General features: G+C 41.4%; 1 protein-coding gene across 1 annotated transcript in view; it reads right to left on the reverse strand.

Annotated features, from left to right (window-relative positions):
* Positions 1 to 14,063: 14,063 nt before the first annotated feature.
* gabrb2b (gamma-aminobutyric acid type A receptor subunit beta2b) overlaps positions 14,064 to 21,947 on the reverse strand; it is an 82,152-nt gene continuing 74,268 nt past the window's right edge. The window contains exons 7-10 of the mRNA XM_088320637.1: positions 21,105 to 21,257; positions 18,806 to 19,050; positions 17,703 to 17,843; positions 14,064 to 15,156 (exon numbers count right to left, since the gene is read on the reverse strand). Coding sequence (XP_088176763.1) covers positions 14,809 to 15,156; positions 17,703 to 17,843; positions 18,806 to 19,050; positions 21,105 to 21,257 — 887 coding nt within the window. The 3' untranslated portion in view covers positions 14,064 to 14,808. The remainder of the gene's footprint in view (positions 15,157 to 17,702; positions 17,844 to 18,805; positions 19,051 to 21,104; positions 21,258 to 21,947) is intronic.

Here is a 21,947-nt window from a genome sequence, read left to right on the forward strand (position 1 = left end):
TGATATGTCTCCCACTTAGAAGTCATGGAGGGGTCTGAAATTGTCATCATAGGTGTATGTCTACGCTAAGAGAGATAAACTATAAAGAAAATGCAGGAATCACAATGCATGATTTAATAACAATATATATATGTATATATACTTACAAATATATACTTAAATTAACCCTTGCTCGGCAGGAAAAACGGATACAGGAACACTATTTTTATCATTGTCTACTGTTTTTATTAGAAGCCATTCTTGTGTTTTAGACCGTTAGATTCCCGTGTTTTCAGTTTCTAACTATTGATTGGTTCAGCTTTGTCACATGGCAGATTGATTTAGAAAGTGCTAGAAAAAAAGAACACATTTTCTAAAGCTAACTGCTCTTGTTTACTCTTCAAGGCCCAGTTGTAAACTTGCAGTTTTATTTCATGTTTAAGAACTGTATGATGTTTGTTCATTTATATTTAGAATTATTTCATTTCCTCAAAAAAATTAACTTTATTGGTTTAGCTTAGTCACAAGACATGTTGAATCAGGAAGTGTTAGCAAGAAAGCCCACATTTTCCAACGTTGACCGCTCTTTGTGTACTGTCTTAACCCTGGAAATGGTGGAGTTGTACATTGTTTTGTTTTCCCTGTATTGAATGATTTAACCGCCAAAAAGCAAACTTTAAAAATCAAGTTGTTATGTGTTTGCTAATGTTGCTAAAACGGACCTTCCATGTTTTCTATTTTAACAGTTGATTGTTCAGCAAGGTCACATGACACATTTATCAGGAAGTGAACCTAGAAAGCCTGCCTTTTTTAAGCTGACTGTCTGTTTACTGATTAAGCAGGGAAAATGGCTTCAGATTTAAGTTGATAGTTCTATTCGATGTTCAAGAACTGTACATTATTGATTTAGTCATTTGTTGTATTATTTATCTTTATTTCCTTAAAAGCTGGTTGTTTCGTGTTGATGCTAATGTAGCAAGAACCTGAATTCCCTAATGTCTTTTGCTAACAGTTCATTGGTTCAGCCTGGTCAGGTGGCACGTTTATTCAGGACATTCTATCAAGAAAGCTTGCCATTTTTAAAGCTTACTGCTCTTGTTTACTTTTCAAGCCCTGAAAACGGTTTATAGTTTATATAAGAACTGTACATTGTTGATTTTCTCACCTTTTGAATAGTTTTATTTACTCTACAAATGAGCTTTTAGTTGTGCTAATGCTAATGTACCTGAAAACCTTCCATGATTTCTATAGCTACTAGTTTAGCTTGGGGACATGACACGTTTATTCAAGGACTGTTAAAAAAATCGGTGGATGCCTAGTAAATTTGATGAATTCATTGGAATCGACGTCTAGAACTCTTTGTAAAGCCATAATGGACTTGATCACGGTAGGAAAGACAAAAATAGGATGCGCTGATCCAAGTGTGTCATATTCTCGCCAACAGCTGCTGGATTACCCATCACCATGTGATGCCCGTGAAGCAGCACAGGAGGCTTAAAAACCGCTAAGATTCTGGGAAAAAAATGTGATGAAATAGAAAAGACAGCCAAGCCCGAAATAAAACAAGAGTGTTCAGAAGGATTTGCCGGAGAAAGCAAAAGCACACATGAAAAGATAATAAGGGATACACACACAAACACGCGAGACTCTTTAATAGGAGGGAGACCGCGGATTGAAAATGAAAAGGATTTTTAAACATGTGAGGATTTGTCATGCCCTCAGAAGATTGTTTGCTTTAATTGCCTCTTTTTTAAATAATAGTCTCGGTCGTCGATCGTTTCGGCCGTGCTAATTAGCATGGGTAACATCCATGTGTGTATTTCTTGATAATCACACACTTGTTTTGTGTTATTGTCATGTTTTTGCTTCTCCCTTTAGCATCTCTGCAAGCCTTCTACTGAAAAATTGTTATGGCGTTTTCGAGTACACACAGTTTTTAATTAAATGAAGATAAAGGCATTGTGGGAGGGAGTTCGGCCCAAAAGCATATGGTCAACCAATAGCAAACCTATATTGTATATGTCGTTGACCAATAGTAGATGGGCATCTTAGAGACACCTCTAATTTTCAGTTGAGGCCCATGATATCTAATTACCGTAAATTCTGGACTATAAACTGCTACTTTTTTCCCTAACTTTCAACCCTGCGGCTTATTCAGTGATGCGGCCAATTTATGTAATTTTTCTAACGGCCGCTAGCGGAGATCGAGTGTGCTACCATTAACTTCCCTGTCAAAGCTATATTATTATTATCAAAGCTTTGAAAACTCTCTCGGTGTACCGTCTTTCTTTGTAAATATGTGTAACCCATGTATAATATGTATTTGCAACTGTATATTTTTGTAATGTATTTATTTGTATTTATTTTAGACACTTATTCTGATGTGTTTTGCACTGATGAACGAAAAATGAGGGGCGGAACAAACGCGGGGTGCCGATTTTAAGTGGGGGCTGCTAAAGGTGAAGGACAGACAAGGAAAGAAGAGGGGGTAAAAAGTTGGTTAAAGAAAAAGGAGTTGCGTGAGTAAATGTGATATATTTTTCCCACCCTTACCTTTGGAAATATACACTTTTTTCCTTGGATTACTTTCAACGGGACCCGGACTCTGCAGGTCTGCATCAAACCTTAAGTACCGGTATCATTTTCCGTTCATTTTGCCGGCTGTGATTTTTGGACTGTGGACTTTAATGATTTAGTTTCAATCGCGGTACTTGAAGTCGGGTTTGGGTTTATTTTGTGTTTGTGTTACATGTTTAAATGTGGGCGCATGCGGCTTATATACAGGTGCGGTTTGTGTAGGGATAATATCGGGTTTTCCCTTAAAATGTGATGGGTGCGGCTTATAATCAGGTGCGCTCTATAGTCCGGAATTTACGGTAAAAAAACATTTCTTAACATACAAATATTTTGAAAAATGTATGTTCATATGATAGTTTATGTATTTTGTTAAATATTGAAATCAATATTTTTTTTGTACCACTAAGAGGCGCTAAATAATGCACATTTGCACCCTGTTCCTGTAAAGAGCTGCCCAGCAAAATAAAGTGAAAACGTCCGAAAGTGGGGGATGCCGTATTCCGGGGGTCTACCGCACTGTATACCCCAGGAATTCCAAACATCCGACCCATTGGATGATAATATTATTCCGGCCAACCATAAATTTCTGACTATGTCAGAGAAGAAGCAAGTCTTTAAGTCATTTCTATTAAAAGTTATACTTTTTTTAATATATGCAAACCAAATGATCTCTCTGGCCGCTAGGGCAGTGTTGAGTTCTTATCTGCATGGTGAGTCGGTTCAAGTGTAAAACTGCATTCACTCAAGTGTTAAAATAAACAAATTCAATGACAAAAATGAAAATATTTCTCCCCATTGTTTGTGAATAAATGTGTTGTGTTTAGAAAAGATACCTTGTCGTCCGTGATTATAATACGTAGGGAAGTTTACTAATGTAGGATTTAATGTCAGAGCATAATACTGACAAGCACAGCAAAACATTTGGAGTTTACATTATTTTACCGGTCCGGTCCCAGAGCCAAACTAAGTTTTATGTCCCTGTCATCGGTCATTTTTATCGAATGTTATAATTAAAACAAAAACAAACCTAATGCTCTCTTTGGCCATTAAAGGGCAGTGTTGGGTTTTTATAACATGGTGAGTTAATTCAGATGTAATACTACATTCACTCAACTGTTAAAATAAAACATCAAAATAAACCAGTTAACACATTCAATGACAAACATGAATGTAAGATAAATTATGGTTTAAATGTGCCTTTGTATACTCTTATATTCTTTGTTTCTATAGTATACTCAATAAGTGTGTGGTTATACGATTCCACTTGGTGTTCAGAGGCAAGCGCCTTCAAGGTCAAAGATGGCTTTGCCTCCCACATTCCTTTCTTCTTACAGAGATGCATTGTGTTTACAAATTTCTGTTTTGGCAGAGTTTGACTCCCACATTCCAAGTATGCTTGAGAGGCACAGAGACGCATTGTGTTTACAAAAGTTTCACTATCCCCATTGCTCATTTATTATATTCGCATGCCATCTAGCGACCAACATTATACACTGCATTTAAATTTGTGATTCCTGTCCAAACCAATCATATTTATTTCCTGTGTTCATATAAACCAGGGGTCGGGAACCTATGGCTCGGGAGCCATATATTGTCGTGATTACCTAACTGGAGCCACCTGAGGTAATCAGCTGGTGTGCTGGAACGCGATTTCCTGATTGGTGGAAGCTTTCTACATAAGCTGTCAGCGTCCAGAGATGGACGTTCGAGTGTACTCCTCGTTTCCCTGAGTGAGCCTCCAACATTCAAGGTACCACGATCCCTTTGTGTATTCCAAGTCTGATTCTCGTTGCCTGACCCTTGTCTGTTAAAAGTTTACGATCTACTCTTCCGTCCCGGCCACCGACTTACCTGCTACGTTACTCGTCACGCGTTTCACCACGGAGTTGCCATATCGTCCAAAGAGGCTTTCTGCTACCAAGAGCCGACGTCCCAAGCCTGCTCCACCGAACCTTGTCCAAATAAATCCTTTAACTGACGCTATTGGATCCGAGTGCTTGTTCTGGTCTATGACAGAACACTCGAACCAAAAAATGGATCCAGCGTCATTTTTTCCCACCGCCGAGAAATGCGGAAATGCCGAGCAGGAATCCGCGCTACAGCGCCTACTACATACCGAAGGCGCGGTACAACAGATCGCCCATGACGTATCCACACTGGTCCGGCAAGTACAACGTCACCAACAATTTTTTGAGCAACAGTGCGAAGCTTCCCCGGTAACACGACCACAAGATCCGGTTCCGCCTCTTTCTGATCAGGTTGGCAGTGTTGAACCACGAGTAGGTTCGCCAGAGAGATTCAGTGGAAAGCCCGCCCAGATCCGCCCCTTTCTCATAAATTGCCGATTAATTTTTGATCTACAACCGCGAGCCTTTGTGAACGAAAAGACGAAGGTGGCCTATGTAATAAATCATTTGACTGGCAGAGCCCGCCTTTGGGGAACGGCAGAATACGAACGAGGGGCGACAGCATGCACCTCTTTTAGTTTGCTAAGCCAGGAAATGATTAAAGTATTTGATTCTGGTTCCTCATCAGTCGATGCTGCTCGTTCAATCTTGAACATCCGCCAGGGGAGACGCTCCATTGCCGACTATGCCATTGACTTCCGCACTCTAGCAGCCCAGAGTCACTGGAACGAAGAGGCGCTGGTCGACGCCTACCTCCATAGCTTGTCCGGTTATCTCAAAGACGAATTGGTATCCCACGCTCCTCCGGTAACTCTTGACAACGCTATCGAACTGACCGCCCGGATCGACCGTAGGGTCCAGGCAAGACGCCGAGAGAGAGAAGATCCCAGCCAATCCATCACCAGGCAAAGTCAAGACATGAGTAAGATACCAAACCCCCCAACCACTTCTACCGCACCTCATGAGATGATGGAGGTGGACCGCACCTTTCTCTCAGTCGAAGAGCGCCAGCGAAGGCGTTCCGAACGGTTATGTTTTTACTGCGGCGGCCAGGGACATAGGGTGGTCAATTGCCCGTTAAAAGCCAACGCTCGTCGGATATAGGGGACGTCCGATTGAGCTCGGCTTTAGTATCGTCCCCCAAAACTGATAGACCTGTTCTCCGGGCAAATCTCATTATTTCCGGTTCATCTCAGCCCTTCCATGCCCTGATCGATTCTGGCGCCGAAACAAATATCCTGGATTTGTCACTCGCACACAAGATGGGGATACCTGTTAAAACCCTTCCTAACCCGGTATCAGCTCGGGCTTTGGATGGTCACCTATTAGGCACCGTATCCCAAATAACTGAACCCATAGAACTACAGTTGTCTGGAAATCACAGAGAGAAGATCCGATTTCATTTACTTCACTCCCCTAACCAACCCCTTGTTCTGGGTCATCCTTGGTTGGTGCAACACAACCCCCATTTCGACTGGCGCACTGGGTCGATACTTGAATGGGGCATGGACTGTCACCAAACCTGTCTGCGAGCCGCTCCTTACCCAAATCATCCTGTTTCCACGAGGGCCCCACCCAATCTGTCCAAGGTCCCAGCCTGTTACCACCACCTACGGGAGGTCTTCAGTAAAGCTAAGGCCTCTTCCTTGCCCCCTCATAGACCTTATGACTGCGCGATTGATCTCCTGCCAGGGTCCGCTCCTCCTCGGGGCCGCCTCTACTCCCTGTCCATTCCCGAGAGGAGGGCCATGGAGGAGTACATTTCCGATGCCTTGGCGGCTGGTATCATTCGACCCTCCTCTTCTCCTGCAGGGGCGGGGTTCTTTTTTGTGGGAAAGAAGGACGGGTCACTCCGGCCCTGTATAGATTATCGGGGCCTTAATGAAATCACGGTTAAAAATCGCTATCCCTTGCCTCTGCTTGCCTCTGCATTTGAGCTTCTACAGGGGGCCACGATCTTCACTAAACTTGATCTGCGCAACGCCTACCACTTAGTCCGTATCCGGGAGGGTGATGAGTGGAAGACAGCATTCAACACACCCACCGGTCACTACGAGTACCTGGTAATGCCGTTCGGATTAACCAATGCTCCAGCCGTTTTCCAATCCTTGATAAATGACATTTTACGAGATGTGCTTAATCGTTTTGTTTTTGTGTATCTGGACGATATCTTAATTTTCTCAAAGTCCCTCGATGAACACCGAAAACATGTCCAGCTGGTTCTCCGTCGTCTCCTAGAGAACTCTTTATTTGTTAAAGCAGAGAAGTGCGAGTTTCACGCCAAGACAGTCTCGTTCCTGGGCTACATCGTGGCGGAGGGGACCCTTCAGATGGATCCTGCGAAGGTATCAGCAGTCACCTCTTGGCCTGTCCCTGAGTCTCGGAAAAAACTCCAACAATTCCTTGGTTTTGCCAATTTCTACCGGAGGTTCATCAGGAACTACAGTTCGGTGGCAGCTCCTCTCACGCTTCTTACCAGCCCTAGAGAGCCATTTCGGTGGTCTTCCGAGGCTAATGCAGCTTTCAACCGTCTAAAAACTCATTTCTCTACGGCCCCCATACTCCAGGTGCCTGACCCTGCGCGCCAACTGGTGGTGGAGGTGGACGCCTCAGATGTGGGAGTGGGTGCTGTCCTGTCCCAGCGGTCTGACAAGGACCACAAGATGCACCCGTGCGCCTTCTTTTCCCGGCGGTTGTCCCCGGCCGAACGCAACTACGACGTGGGGGATCGTGAGTTGTTGGCCGTCAAGCTAGCCCTGGAGGAATGGCGACATTGGTTGGAGGGGGTAACGGTGCCGTTCATAGTTTGGACTGACCACAAGAACTTAGAATATATTAGATCGGCCAAGCGGCTCAACCCTCGCCAGTCACGTTGGGCCCTGTTTTTCACCCGCTTTAACTTTACTCTGTCCTACAGACCCGGATCTCGTAATGTGAAGCCCGACGCGCTCTCCCGGCAATTCCAGAATTCCAATGAAACACCTCAGGATCCCGCAACGGTCCTTCCAGCTTCCCGTATGGTGGCAGCAGTTTCCTGGGATATCGAGTCCCGAGTCAGAGAGGCGTTACCCGATCAGGCGGGCCCCAGCTCCTGTCCCGAGGGTCGACTATTCGTCTCCGAACCCTTACGGTCCGAGGTCCTCCAATGGGGGCACAATTCTCACTTTTCTTGCCATCCGGGGTCGGCTCGGACTCACAGTTTCTTGTCCCGACGCTTCTGGTGGCCTACCATGGCCAAGGACGTTAGGGAATATGTCTCCGCCTGTCAAGTGTGCGCCCAGAACAAAGCATCCCACCAACGTCCGGCCGGTCTGTTACATCCACTTCCGGTTCCCCGCCGCCCATGGTCCCACATCTCCTTGGACTTTGTGACGGGGTTGCCAGTATCCGAGGGGATGACGACTGTACTAACTATCGTGGACCGGTTCAGTAAGATGGTCCATTTCGTGGCACTACCAAAGCTCCCCTCCGCCAAGGAAACTGCATTGATAGTCCAGCAACATGTGTTCCGCCTCCATGGCATCCCTCTGGACATTGTTTCTGACCGGGGTCCCCAATTCTCATCCGCGTTTTGGAAGGAGTTCTGTCGTCTGTTGGGTGCCTCAGTCAGCCTCTCATCGGGGTTTCACCCTCAATCCAATGGTCAGTCTGAGCGAGTGAACCAAGATTTGGAAACGGCACTTCGCTGTATGGTCTCTAGTGAACCGTTGTCTTGGGCTCGGCAATTGGCATGGGTGGAGTATGCTCACAATTCCTTGGTTAGCTCCTCCACTGGAATGTCCCCCTTCCAGTGCGTATATGGGTACCAACCCCCTATGTTCCCTAGTCAAGAAGAGGAAGTAAACTGCCCTTCAGCTACGGCGAACGCACGCCGCTGTCGGCGAACTTGGGCTCGTGCTCGGGCCACACTCCTTCGGGCAAGCAAGGCTCATTCCGTCGGGGCTAATCGACGGAGGAGTCCTGCTCCGAATTACCAGGTGGGCCAGAAGGTGTGGCTTGCATCAGCTGATCTTCCACTGAAGGCTGAGTCGAGGAAACTGGCTCCTCGGTATCTTGGTCCGTTTCCTATAGTAAGAATTATCAACTCCTCAGCAGTCCGTCTCCGTCTACCAAGATCTATGAGAGTGCACCCCACGTTTCATGTCTCCCGAATCAAGCCCGTCAGCCAGAGCCCGTTGGCACCCATTCCACCTCCTCCCCCGGCTCCACACTCCTTGGACGGGGAGCCTATCTATACAGTCCGCCGCCTGCTCCGCTCCCGACGCAGGGGTCGGGGCTTCCAGTACTTGGTCGATTGGGAGGGATATGGTCCGGAGGAGAGATCATGGATTCCCAGCAGGCAGATCCTGGACCGATCTCTTGTGGCAGAATTCCATCGACTGCATCCTGACCAACCAGCGCCACGCCGTGGTCGTCGTCGTAGGTCCGGCGCTGCTACTCTTCCACTGGCAGACCCACCCGCTACCGCCCCTTCAGATGCGGACGAAGGGGTGTCTATCCACTCGGAAGAATTCTGAGGTACTGTGCTGTTTGTTCTCAGTTTACCTGTGGATTTTTTTGTTTTTTTTTGTTTTGTGCGCTGCTAACGGATTTATTATCCGTCCCCGGGGATCGCTGGTGTGATGGTGACCTTCTGGGGTTCATCGGACGACCTCTGGGCCCTCCATTTTGGATTATTGGTGATGTATTTTGGGTTTTGGGGGATTATTTGTAACTGGCCTGTGACTTTTGTTCCTTGGATTACCGGTGTTTCCATGTGACGTGTTTGGATTATTTTTTTCCCTGGGGGACTTCTGGAGCCGTCCCTTGAGGGGGGGGTTCTGTCGTGATTACCTAACTGGAGCCACCTGAGGTAATCAGCTGGTGTGCTGGAACGCGATTTCCTGATTGGTGGAAGCTTTCTACATAAGCTGTCAGCGTCCAGAGATGGACGTTCGAGTGTACTCCTCGTTTCCCTGAGTGAGCCTCCAACATTCAAGGTACCACGATCCCTTTGTGTATTCCAAGTCTGATTCTCGTTGCCTGACCCTTGTCTGTTAAAAGTTTACGATCTACTCTTCCGTCCCGGCCACCGACTTACCTGCTACGTTACTCGTCACGCGTTTCACCACGGAGTTGCCATATCGTCCAAAGAGGCTTTCTGCTACCAAGAGCCGACGTCCCAAGCCTGCTCCACCGAACCTTGTCCAAATAAATCCTTTAACTGACGCTATTGGATCCGAGTGCTTGTTCTGGTCTATGACATATATGGCTATTTTCATGAGTATGTATGGCTCCGAAATAAAATTTAACTATTGCACATCTCTCTGTGGCGTTTCAAAGTCAAGTGATTTCATCCCGATTTTGCTCCCTATAAAGCCGAAGCAACTTAATGCAGAAGTTCGATAAGAAACCATTTAAACTGATAATTAAAAACGCTGGCAAATGACTTTGATTGGGTGGCGGATCCCTGCACACAGCGCAAGGAACTTCCTTCTCTCGCTCTCGCTCAGTGCAGTCCACACCCAAAGTGAATATGACGATATGCTTATCGTTTGCAGTAATTTGTGACATTTTTACAAAAGAACTTTGCATGCATTGTTTTGAAACCGTTATGAAGGACAAATTTCATGGAAAAGAATTGCCTCAACACTCTTAACTGAAGGTGGAAAACAAAAAAAAATACATAAATATACATATAATCATCAAATGACACACAGTGGAATAAAATGTGCTGAAGAATTAGCTTTTGTCTAAAGAGCGTGTTTGGCAGTTTTTTCAATTTTGTCTGAAAATATATGATGTGGCTCTCTCAATTTATTTTTAAAACATTTTTTTTGCTTTCATGGCTCTTTGGGTCAAAAAGGTTCCTGACCCCTGATATAAACCAATCAAATGTGTAGTTTCATTCTTGTTGTTTGTGAATAAATGTGTCGTGTTACTGAAAGTGATCATAGTCATCAGTCACTAGTCATCTGTGATGATAAAATGGAGGGCAGGTTTCTAAAATAGGCTAAATGATTATGCTTGATACTGAAAAAACAAAGCTAAACATTCGGAGTTGACATCCTTTCACCCATCCGGTCCTCCTCAGAACAGAAAGTCTGGACCTAGCCCCAGAGCCAAACTGAGTTCAACATCTCTGGTATGAACGTCCTATATAAACCAAAACAAGATTCTGAACCCACATTTGAACTGTATACAATATTTATTGATGATATCATTTCCATGGGTTTCCATTGTAAAGACAGACATTGGCTTTTACAGGGCTCCAGAGTTCCTGGGAATGTTCTCGCGTGAAGGGTAAAGATCTGTCCAGGTGGACGGTGTTGACAAGGTAAGAAGGATTGACGCCGCTAGCGTTTATAAGTCCAGAGCGGCACGAGTCTAAGGCTTCTTCTGTGAGTGTGTGCAAAAAAAGTACACTGTCACCAACATGAGTCAGGCTTTCAACCCAGTTCCCAAATATGTTCGCAAAGCTCAAGAGCCTTTCAGAATCTATTCACAATCTTTTGATTTTTCTACCACCATTTTCCGCTTCCAGAGCCCTAAAGTAGAGGACAATGTACAGTAGTCATTTCTTATCATATAAATATGTGAAATTTAGATTTACAAGGTTTTGCCAAAGAGCAGACTTTACACCTTATTTTTTTTACACTAGTATAAAAATAGAGGAAACAAAAATGCTGTGAAGTAAAAATGTAATTTAGAGTGTAGAACATATGAAGTAATACATGCTTTAAGAAAACATTTGTTGGCAATTTCATATTTTTACTACTGCAAAAAATGAAATTAAATTAAAACTAATGTTTCTACGCCATTATTTTTGTTCATGGCTGGAAAATAAGGTTTTTTCCATTATTATTTCAATGTCAAAATCTGGAATATTAAACGGTTTCTTTATATTCTATACATTTTTTGATCATTTCAAATTGTGTACATCAAATAACACTTTTCGTACAGGGAAAAATACTTATCTTGACCATTTAGGCTTAAATATAGATCGTCTCGGTCACTGGTAGCATACGACAATGTCATCGTAAATTGCTAATATTATCACCGTTTTCTACATCGTCTGTCTGTGAGTAAATAGGTTCCATGTTGTGTTTGTAAGCTTTATTTTGGATATAATAATGGGATTGTAATTATTAAGAAAGAGAGCAATTGGCTGAGGCTGACAGATATACTGACGTGACAATGTTACCAAAAAACATTCGGATTATTGTTTCTATTACTAAATGTATATCAGGGGTCAAGTGTTATTTTCATAACATCACATAATGATATCAAAAATTGTCATGATTGCTGATTCGGGGCACCTGCCCTGGTCGCTGATTGGTTCCCTGACTCTTTTTAAACCCCCGGCCTTCAAGAGGAAGCTGTCAGACCGTCCTGCGAACCTACGCTTTTGCTAGGCAAGCTCTGTACCTTCCGACAATCTCCTGCCCTGTTTTCTCCTGCCTGTTACCTGTTGCCGACCTGTTTCTGGACCCGTTTCTGCCCTGCTCGTCCGTCCCAGCTATCGCCCTGCTTTGCCCTGTTTCCTGCCTGATACTTGTTGCCGACATATTTTTTTGACTCTTGCCCGCCCTTGCGCCCCGGTCCCGGCTATCGACCCGCTTTCCTGCCACCCACGACAATCCTGGCTCGACACGGAAGTGCCACTTCCGCGTTCCTGCCATCAGCTAACCGTGTCCGACAATCATCGGATCATGGAAGCAAGCACTGCTCTCTTTCTTAACAAGAAATGAGTAAAATGAACGCTATTGGGTCCTGTCTCCGTTTCTGGCTTGTGACAAAAATCAAAAAGAAACTCAATGTGAACGTATTCCGATGTTGTTTTTTCAGTCTCTGTGGCTTGTATAGTCATGATATACCATAAGTACCATAGTTTTATCATTTTTTGCTCACAGACTTGAGACGATTCAATTTTCAGGTCAACTCCAATTCATCATCTAATCATTTACGACATTCCCTCAAAAGTAGACTATAATCTTCACTATTTTGGTGAAAAAAAACACAAGAAAAACGTGATCATGTGACATTTTCAAATATAATATGTACATTATTCAACAATCCGATAAAGAGTTCTAGTTATGTTACAGTATAAATGGTAGTGAAAAGTCATTTTTGTCTCACTTTTATAGAAAGCTTGTGTTTATATACACTGGTTATATAATTTAAACGGTTATTTGTAAGTCCAATATTTACATACGGGAACGGGATCTCCAAAACAGATTTAGATGAACTTCAAATGTTTGATCAGAGTCTTCATACAGCTACTTATAAAATGAGAAATATTATTAGAAAGAAAAGCCTGTTTAAATGGCAATGATTAGGTAAAAAGACATGTAAACACTGTTTTCAAGGCTCTAGGGTTGAAACTTGTGATGGCGTTATTTTTTTCAATATACGGTGATACCTCGGATGACTCTGTATTCGAACAAATCGCTATTTTTCATTGTATCACTGTATATAAAATACTATGACTATGAACTAAAATCAATATTAAAAAATGGTGGCTGTTTTAAAAATATTAAGTAGTTTATTTTCTTTTAAAAGTTAGCCGAGTTGAGCTTTTTAACTATAACCTCCGGGTTAATCAAAACAAAAGTATGATTTATAAGTATATATTCATTATTATATGTTTCAGTAGAGTAAATAAATACATTTTATAAACTTTACGAGCACCAGCAGTAGATCAATGGTGCAGCCTTTTATGGCTTAGGATCGTATGTGCAAACTCTATCATAAAATGTCTTTCATAACCAGATAAATGAATAAATAACTAACTAAATATATAAAACAGAAACATTAACCTTATACAATGAACTTTTCTGGCCTTTTACAGTCACAATGAGAGAAAATAAGATGTCACTAGCTAATATTTGTGCTTTTGCTGTACGCTCAACCATTTTCTTTTACATCGTTATCCAAATCACGCCTAGCAAAGTAAATTATCAACATTTTCAATAGCACACTCCATGTGTTAAACCAAGGGTCTCCAACGTGTGCCCCCTAATGACAGCTGAGGTGCCTGCGGACCTTATCGTAAAAATAGCTCACAAGTTCTGTGTCATTGTGATTTTCTAATAAAGTCTTTTTTTCATGGAAGACTGAGTCAATTGAAGCCAACTCTCAGTAATGAACATGGTTAGAAAATTGTAACAACATAGTAATAACCAAATACTTTGTGTATTCGTGTAAATTGTGAATTGTGTGTAAAAGATTGTGTAAATTATCTTTTTATCTTTTTAATTTTTTTTTACCCTTACAGTTTAAATGTGAACCTGGAGTGCCACGTCCAATTTGATTGTCACAATATGTTCAACCCATTTTGTAACAATGATTAAAAAGGTACTATTCTATTCTATTCTATTCTATACGTTTTGTTTTAGAAATGTATATGAAACTGGGTGGCCTTTGCGCTAATTCAAACATATTAAACATATAGCCCACATATAGGTCAATTCTATGAAAAGTTATGATTTTTAAAATAAATGCATACCAAATGCTCCCTGGCAGTGTTGAATTTGTATGGAATGGTGAGCTGGTTCAGGTGTAAAACTGTCATCCATGATTATCAAATCTAAATTTCTCTAAACTACTTTATAAATCCTGGTTTGTGTGTGTGTGTGTGTGTGTGTGTGTGTGTGTGTGTGTGTGTGTGTGTGTGTGTGTGTGTGTGTGTGTGTGTGTGTGTGTGTGTGTCACTTATTGGCTCTGAAGCGACTGAACCAATTTTCGTGAAAATGTACACAATTGTAGTTTAGGCCTCAGTAAGTGTTTATTTTTTGTATACTTCTGTGTGGTCTGCTTTTGTGGGATCTCTAACACCCTCTGGCAGCAAAATTGAGTACTGCAGCTCCAGACCACTGACCACTCCAAGCAGCCAAATCCAATCTATTGGCCCAGTGTTCCAGGGCATTCTGCTCATAATATGTAGGCTGGGTGACTAATGCAGACTGAATGATAAAGCATAACACTGAAAAATAGAGATTTATTTATTATAGATCAGGTCCGCCTCAGAAAAGAAGATCTGGATCCAGACGCCAGAGCCAAACTTCGTTTGACATCCCAGCGCTGATTAAAAAAACAAAGCTTGAAAAAGTTTGGAGACCCCTGTTTTAAACGATAAAAATAGATTTTAAATCAAAGTTCTACATGTATACTTTTGGCAAAGACAGACTATACTCAAAAAAAATATTCTAAAAATATATATGTACATTATAAAAAAACAAAAACAAAATGACTTCAAACAGGCACCTTTTATGATCAAATTCCCTTCTGTAGGTTTTTTTTCTACATACTGTTACAAGCAAATGTGATGTTCGAGGATTTTTTTTATATGTCGGCGTTGTAATTCCTAATTCACATAATAAAGCCAGTAAACAATGTTGAAAAAGGAGAAAACGGTCGGGAAGATCATCCGCGACCATTTGTCTATGGAGTTGACGTCAGTCAAGTCTGGGATGTTGATCTTGAGCTGTGAGGTGCGTCTCCTTAGCCTACTCTTCTTCTGAGTCATGTGGCGCTCCAATGTGTTGCGGCCAAAATTGTGACGGGCCAGACCTGCTTTGCGGTACTGCAGGGTGGAACTGTCGTACGTCAGCATGGTGTTCCGCGGGTCGTTGAGACCCAAAGCCAGCTCGGAGATTCCCATGTCGTTCTTGATGTCCAAGGTACTCAGCAAGATGTTTTCGTGAGGGTCCATCTGATGGAGACAAATTGCTCGTCAATCCGACTGTATTGATAGTTCCTTTCACATCATCTACATCCTGGAAACATTAGTAGTGGTGGCCATATTGGATGGGTGTGTGCGTAGTTTTTCCTTGTTTTTTTGTGATTGGCTTCTGAAATATGGCGAATAAAGTTCTAGTAGGGTAAATGTGATCATTAATAGAATGTTACAGGCTATGTAACCACTACAAAAGTTTACTTAACGAAAAACAAAACACCCACATAAGCTACAGACAAATGAGTGGAAGAAGGCTTGGGGTTCACTTAAGGGTTAGGGACTCGTTTAGGCTGGCTCTCCATCATCTACTAGGTACCCGAGTCATGCCAGGAGGTTGCATAGTCCTGTTGCTGTGTCCTTCACCGATTGGACTTGGGGTTTTCTCTAGAGTTCATTTCAATCGGAAAACAGCGCAGTATTTTCTGCTAAGCTTTATGGCGCGCGTCGGAAGTCTCATAACCTGAGTGAGGTTTTCTCCCTCTGACCTACAGTCAACGAGTAACAGTACCAACAAAAAGTGGTGAAGTCACCAAGAAATAACTTCCTACACCTTCCACTTTCATTTGAACATCTAACCCAGGAGTTCCCAAACTTTTTCCTGTCAGGGCCACATAACTTTTCCCTTCTCTGATGAGGGGCCGGGGTCAGTTTGTAACAGAAAAAGTGTGATGATTGCGGGAGTGCCTAAATATAAAAAAATATTGTACATCTCACCTGCAAAATAGATGGTAAATGTCAGTCTCACAGGACACCATTTACTTGTTGACATTAAGAGTGATTTATTAAATCACGTGAGGTCCCGTGAGACTTGCCCCAAACACCCTTCTCTGACCTGTGAGACTATGTCATCTAGTGGTGATACTTCACTGGTGGTACTTCACTTTTTCTGCTTTACAAAACAACACCAAAATCCCCAAATTTTACATTTTAACTAGTCAGCAACCCTTGTTGCGCCGTATACAATAGTTACTAACTAATAGTTAATAATGAAAATAGTTCATAACTAAAGAACATTTTATTGCAAAAGTCCAACTTCATTATCAAATACAAATACACATATATGAAAAAAAAATTAAAAATGCTTTCTGGTATTTTTCAGGCGGCCGGACCAAATGTGGAGGCGGGCCGCATCCGGCCCGCGGGCCGTAGTTTGGGGACCGCTGATCTAACCAAATTAGTAAAGACCTGTTACATCAAACCTCGTCTAGTGGGCCCATCCAATATGGCCGTCTGTTTACTGTTTGCCACAGAAAAACTAAATTCAGACACAATGACTATGTTTACATTGAGGCAAAAATCCAATTGGAAATGGAATATTGGATCTCTGGAGCAATTCCAATGATTTTTTTATATACCTTAAGATGAACGAATTTTTGATGGCAAAGGCAAAGAGAGAGGTACATCAACACGGACTATGTTTTCCCAATTGTGACATAAAATGAAGGATCAATTGTTTCATGTCACAAACGGCCGTGCTTGTTCGCTTCATGCGCCACAGTGAAGTGCATTGCTGGGTCTCGTGTGTTTACAAGATGCCCTTGAAGGAGCTAGCGCAAAGCACACTTTTATGCACTTTATGGATGGATACAACGGTGGCAGCCACTATGCAGGACTGTTTCATAAATGTGACTATTTTTATGAAGTTATTTAGTTTATGTAACACCATAGGGTGCACCGTGTAAGAAGCAGTCTTTGTTGCTGGCTCTTTTTACATCTTTTTTTACAGTTCTTAGCCTGTGACAACCTATAATGGCCTGTTTAGAAAAACAAAACAAACAAAAAAAAAACAAACATCATCACCAATTCGGTTTAAAAAATCTTTAGCCAACAGTGACCGATTTAAATGTGGAGGCACACACGTTGGTTTGCCAATGAATTCCCAACATAAATATGTACACATTTATGGTGTGTATTCAAATCAGAGCCAAAAGTAAACACACGTAAAGCCAACCGTGATTAATTTTAATGCGGCATTATTACGCGCATGAGTGCAAAATAATGGATTCACTTCTAGAAAGAGAAGTCAAACATTTACAACTCTGTCATAGTGTCTAAATATTGGCCAAAGTAAAGAAATGCAAAGTGAATTAGTCATCTCCGAATGTAAAATACAATGTTTCATTTTTCAGATTTCAAGCTATTGTCTTTCCAGTTTTCCAGCTAAGATACCCAAAACAAATACAAGAGAGAGTAAAAATCTTCTATTTTTGTGTTTTCCAACTCTAATTACTCAATGTTAGTAGCACATTTCAGTTTGGGACAAAACTTTAGAGTATTACCTTTCAAAAACAGTCCCTATTCTTCAAACGGTTCAAAAACAGCATTCAATTTATTTTGCGTATGTCTTGGATTGGGATTTTAGGCAAATATTCCAGAAACAGTAAGGGTTTCACAAGGATTTACATAATCGGAACACTGTCTCTTTCCCATCGGATTTTGCCTGCATGTAAACATCCCTTTCGATTGCAAAATAAGTGTTGGTAGTCATTAAGACGGAAATCTATTCTCTTATGTCGCGTCACCTTATTCTTCTGGTCGCCGAGTCCCATGCCGGTATCGTCCATGAAGATAGGTTCCCACATTGAGTCGTGGCTGTCCAGATCTCTTTGTTTCATCCTCGCATACAACGTGTCGTCTCGGCCGACGACATTGCCCACCAGCCACTGCAATCGAAAAGTATCGTTATTTTTTTTGCTTGTGTAGGTGGCAAAAGTTGGGGGTCTATGCAATAATCGCTCCTCCTGTTCACATGTAGCTGCGTGGTGATTAATTCCAATCCCTTCTCAGTGGGTTCGTGCTTCGTTCTGTGCTTGATTTGACTTGATTAATGTGTTGTTTTCATCACATGCATATGTAAGAGTGCCTAATTTAGTTTTGCATCTTCCTCACACACATTTCCTAGTGCAGTGGCTGCCGCTGATTTCTAGGGGTGGGCGGATCCAAATATCGATATTATCGGTACTAAGCAAGTACTTTGATCGGATCATACTATTGTCCTGGGATGGATACTTCGCTCCTACACTAATATCCTCAAAGCGCTGCTTTTCTATTTAGATAGTGCAGCCCTTCTCTCTCTCAACCAGCACCCTCTGCCACAATTTAAGTTTGTGCGTGAGTGAGGGGCACACTTTTAGCACCCCTTCTTACCTGGACTGCTGCTACATCCTGTCTGTTAGACTTATGAGAGGGCCAAATTGATGCACTCCTCCCCTAGCAGAAGCTAAACGTGACAGGGGCAAACAGGAAGTACGACTACAGAAGGAACAATGCCAGGTGCTATTTGTGTGGTAAAAGTCTGTGCTACTGTGGCAACACCACAGAATTGCATAAAACCATTAGGAAAACTCACCCTACAGAGAGCAAAGAGCTGCAACCAAAAATTTAAACATCTTACTGTTCTTGAACTAAAATCTGTAAATCTGTTGTCACCATGGCAACTAGCACTTTATTAGCTTTACTGACTTTATATATATATATATATATATATATATATATATATATATATATGAATAAATTAGTATCTGATCAGTATTGTTCGATACGACCATGTATGTACTTGAATCGGATCAATACCAAAATTCCCAGTACGGCTTACTCCTCTGTTTCAAAGCCGATCGGGCCCTACCTTGTTTGGATCCAGCCTCATTTTTTCGTTGTTGGCCGTGGCCGTCTTCTCTGCGGCCCTCTTCTGCCGTTGAGGGCCCCGTCCGAAGAAGATGTAGTTGACCAGGGCGTACTCCAGCAGGGCCAGGAACACGAAGACGAAGCAGCCCATCAGGTACATGTCAATGGCTTTGACGTAGGGGATTTTGGGAAGAGTTTCTCGCAGATGGGTGTTGATGGTGGTCATAGTCAGCACCGTGGTAATACCTGGTGTGAACGACAAGAAGTCACTGATGGTCCCCTAGGCATAAGCGAGCTAAGCGGCTGCTTGGGGCCCCTCAACCACTAGGGGGCCCCCAAGAGTGGTTAACTTTTTTGGTGCTAACATTGTCACTTAGTGTGTCCACTCAGAACTGATTCGACAGAAATACAAAAAAAACACTACACAAAAGCTACAAACTAAATATCAAATATAGTGCTTGAAAACAGGGACTTCCTATTTTTTTTTAGCTTTCCTTCTGAAAATAGAAGAAATAGTATAGATTTACTACAAAAATACTACTACAGTAAAACTATATTACAGAATACTATTACATAATTACTTTCCTCCAAAAATACTACAAAAAGACAACTACTGTAATAATACAAAAATACTAAAGAAATATGACAAAATACTACTATGGAAATACTACAAAAAATCTACAAAAATACTCCTAAAATACTGCTTTGGAAATACATAAATTATCCTTCTACTAAAGTAATAAAAAAATACCAATACATAATACTATGATATAAAAAAACTATTAGAGAAATATTACTACAAAATTACTACTACAAGATGATTACAACAAAAACTGCAAATTACACCTATAGCGAGACTACAAAAATTAAACTATAGTACTACAGAAATACTACAGATATATAACAAACATTCTAATGTGGAAATACTACAAAATACAACAGAGACACTACAAAAATACTAAAAAAAATACTACAGTAATACTCCAAAAATACTATAATTATAACTACTGTAATTATACAAAAATACTACGAATATACTACATATGTACAACAACAAAAAAATCTACTTTCGAAATACGACAAATTACTAAAAATATACTACTATGGAAATACTACATAAAAATTACAGCTATAATTACTATAAAATAGTAAAAAAAAAAACTACAGTAACTCGACAAAAAAACTACAGAACTTAAAAAAATCAGGCTTCAGAAACACTGAAAAAAAAAACTAAAAAAACCTACAGTAATACTTAAAAACTAAATAACAAAGGAAGTGCTTAAAACAGGGACCTAATATAGTACTTTGCTCTAATAGTGATCGTTTCAAAACCAATTTGATGAAACTGATCTATTTCAAAAGAAGTATAACATGAATCCACAGACGGTTTTAACAGGAGACTGGTCGGGTCATTTCCAATTCCATGCCACTTCCATCATGTTTTTGTCACAATGTCATTTTTTCTGGTTTGGACACTTTGCTACATATTTTAAGACCTGCTTTGTTTTTGTTTGTTGTTCCTGGTTTTTATTCATGAATCTTTTGTTGAGCACACCTGCTTCCATTCCAACTTCCCTGCATTTGGGTCCACCCCTGCAAACGTGACAATTCTAACTAAAGTAACCCAGAGTGTTAAATCTAAAATGAATCTATTCTGAGGGGGTTTATTTTACACAACAATGCAGTATTCCTTTTTTGCAGAATTCTTTTCTTGACAAAATTTTTGTGGACATTGGTTCATTTTTGACCCAAACTTGGGTTATTTTTTTACCCAACTGTTTCTAGAGTGGGGTTAGTTTTGAAAAATAACCCCCGCTAAACGATGGTCTACAGTTTATGGGCATTATGTACATGAATAACCAGAAACCTTCTCAGCGTCTGAAACATGTTGAAAGCCCCCGTCTACTCCTAATTAGCGATAACATTCCTACAAAGCTTATAATTTCCCAAAATAACATCAGCACCGTCGCCCGGGGCCAAGGTTAAAAAAACTGTTGTGAATCTTCACTTAACCTGAAAAGTGAATCACCAAGCTAACCTGTTTCTGTTATAAGCCATTACTTTTATTCAGTGAAACCTCCAAATGTCTTTGACCCTCAGCCCCCCGCCCCCTGGCCCAAATCACTAAATGCAGCTCAGTCTTCAATCAGACAAATTGCCCTGTCGACAAAATGGAGGGATGGGCGCTGTCAGATTCAAAAGCGGACGTGTCAACAGAACCGTTTTGCCACAATGGTTATTTTCAGGACACTCAGTAAGAATCCTTTTTATGACACTTTTTCTTGGGTTATCTGACTTACCTAGAGCTACCCTGGCAGCAGAGGCGTCGTAGTTGATCCAAAAGGAGACCCAGGACAGAATGGTAATCAGGATTGAAGGCATGTATGTCTGAAGGATGAAGTAGCCGATATTCCTCTTCAGCTTAAAACTTAAAGACAGGCGGGGGTAAGCTCCTGCATTGAGAAGCAAAAAGGGGAAACAAAAGACAGTTTTCAGGGCGTAGAATTAAAATGTATAGATCTCAAGATTAAACTTGCCCCGTTGAAATAGTGTACCGTAGGGATGCAACAACGAATCGATACAATAAATTGAAATTGATTATTAAAAGCAATGGCAATGAATTTTTATGCGTTTAATTTTGTTGTGACATTGTAATGGAGTTAGGCTTTTGAAGGGGATGTAATGTAGTGCCACTTCAATCCACCAGAGGGCGACTCAAGGTTATATTTGGTTGAGTGACGTACTCTTGAACCGACGACAAACGTGTAGTACCACTTTGGTCCCGTAGAGGGTGCCTCGAGGCCGAATGTTGTTGCAGTACTCGCATTTTCCTTCAATGTTGACACTTTTTTTTGCCCTTTACAAAAAAGTATCATATATATTTGCAGGTGTATAGCATACATTTGAATGGATTTTGTTTATTATTTTTTAGCTATTTGACAAACAGTTGGATTTTTCTATTGTTTTACATGATAAAATATTCTTGTGTTCTGTGCACTATTTTTCTATTTTTCCAAAACCTGGAGGAAATTAAAATTGTCCTTTTAATAATCTGTTTTATTTATTAATCGGAAAAATAATTGGCCCATTCATCTATTATTGAAAAAATCATTTGTTTAAGCCCTAGTGTACTGTCTACTTTA

Source organism: Urocampus carinirostris, chromosome 17 (assembly GCF_059441175.1).
Source record: "Urocampus carinirostris isolate Australia breed hairy pipefish chromosome 17, RoL_Ucar_1.0, whole genome shotgun sequence".
NCBI classification, from domain to species: domain Eukaryota; kingdom Metazoa; phylum Chordata; class Actinopteri; order Syngnathiformes; family Syngnathidae; genus Urocampus; species Urocampus carinirostris.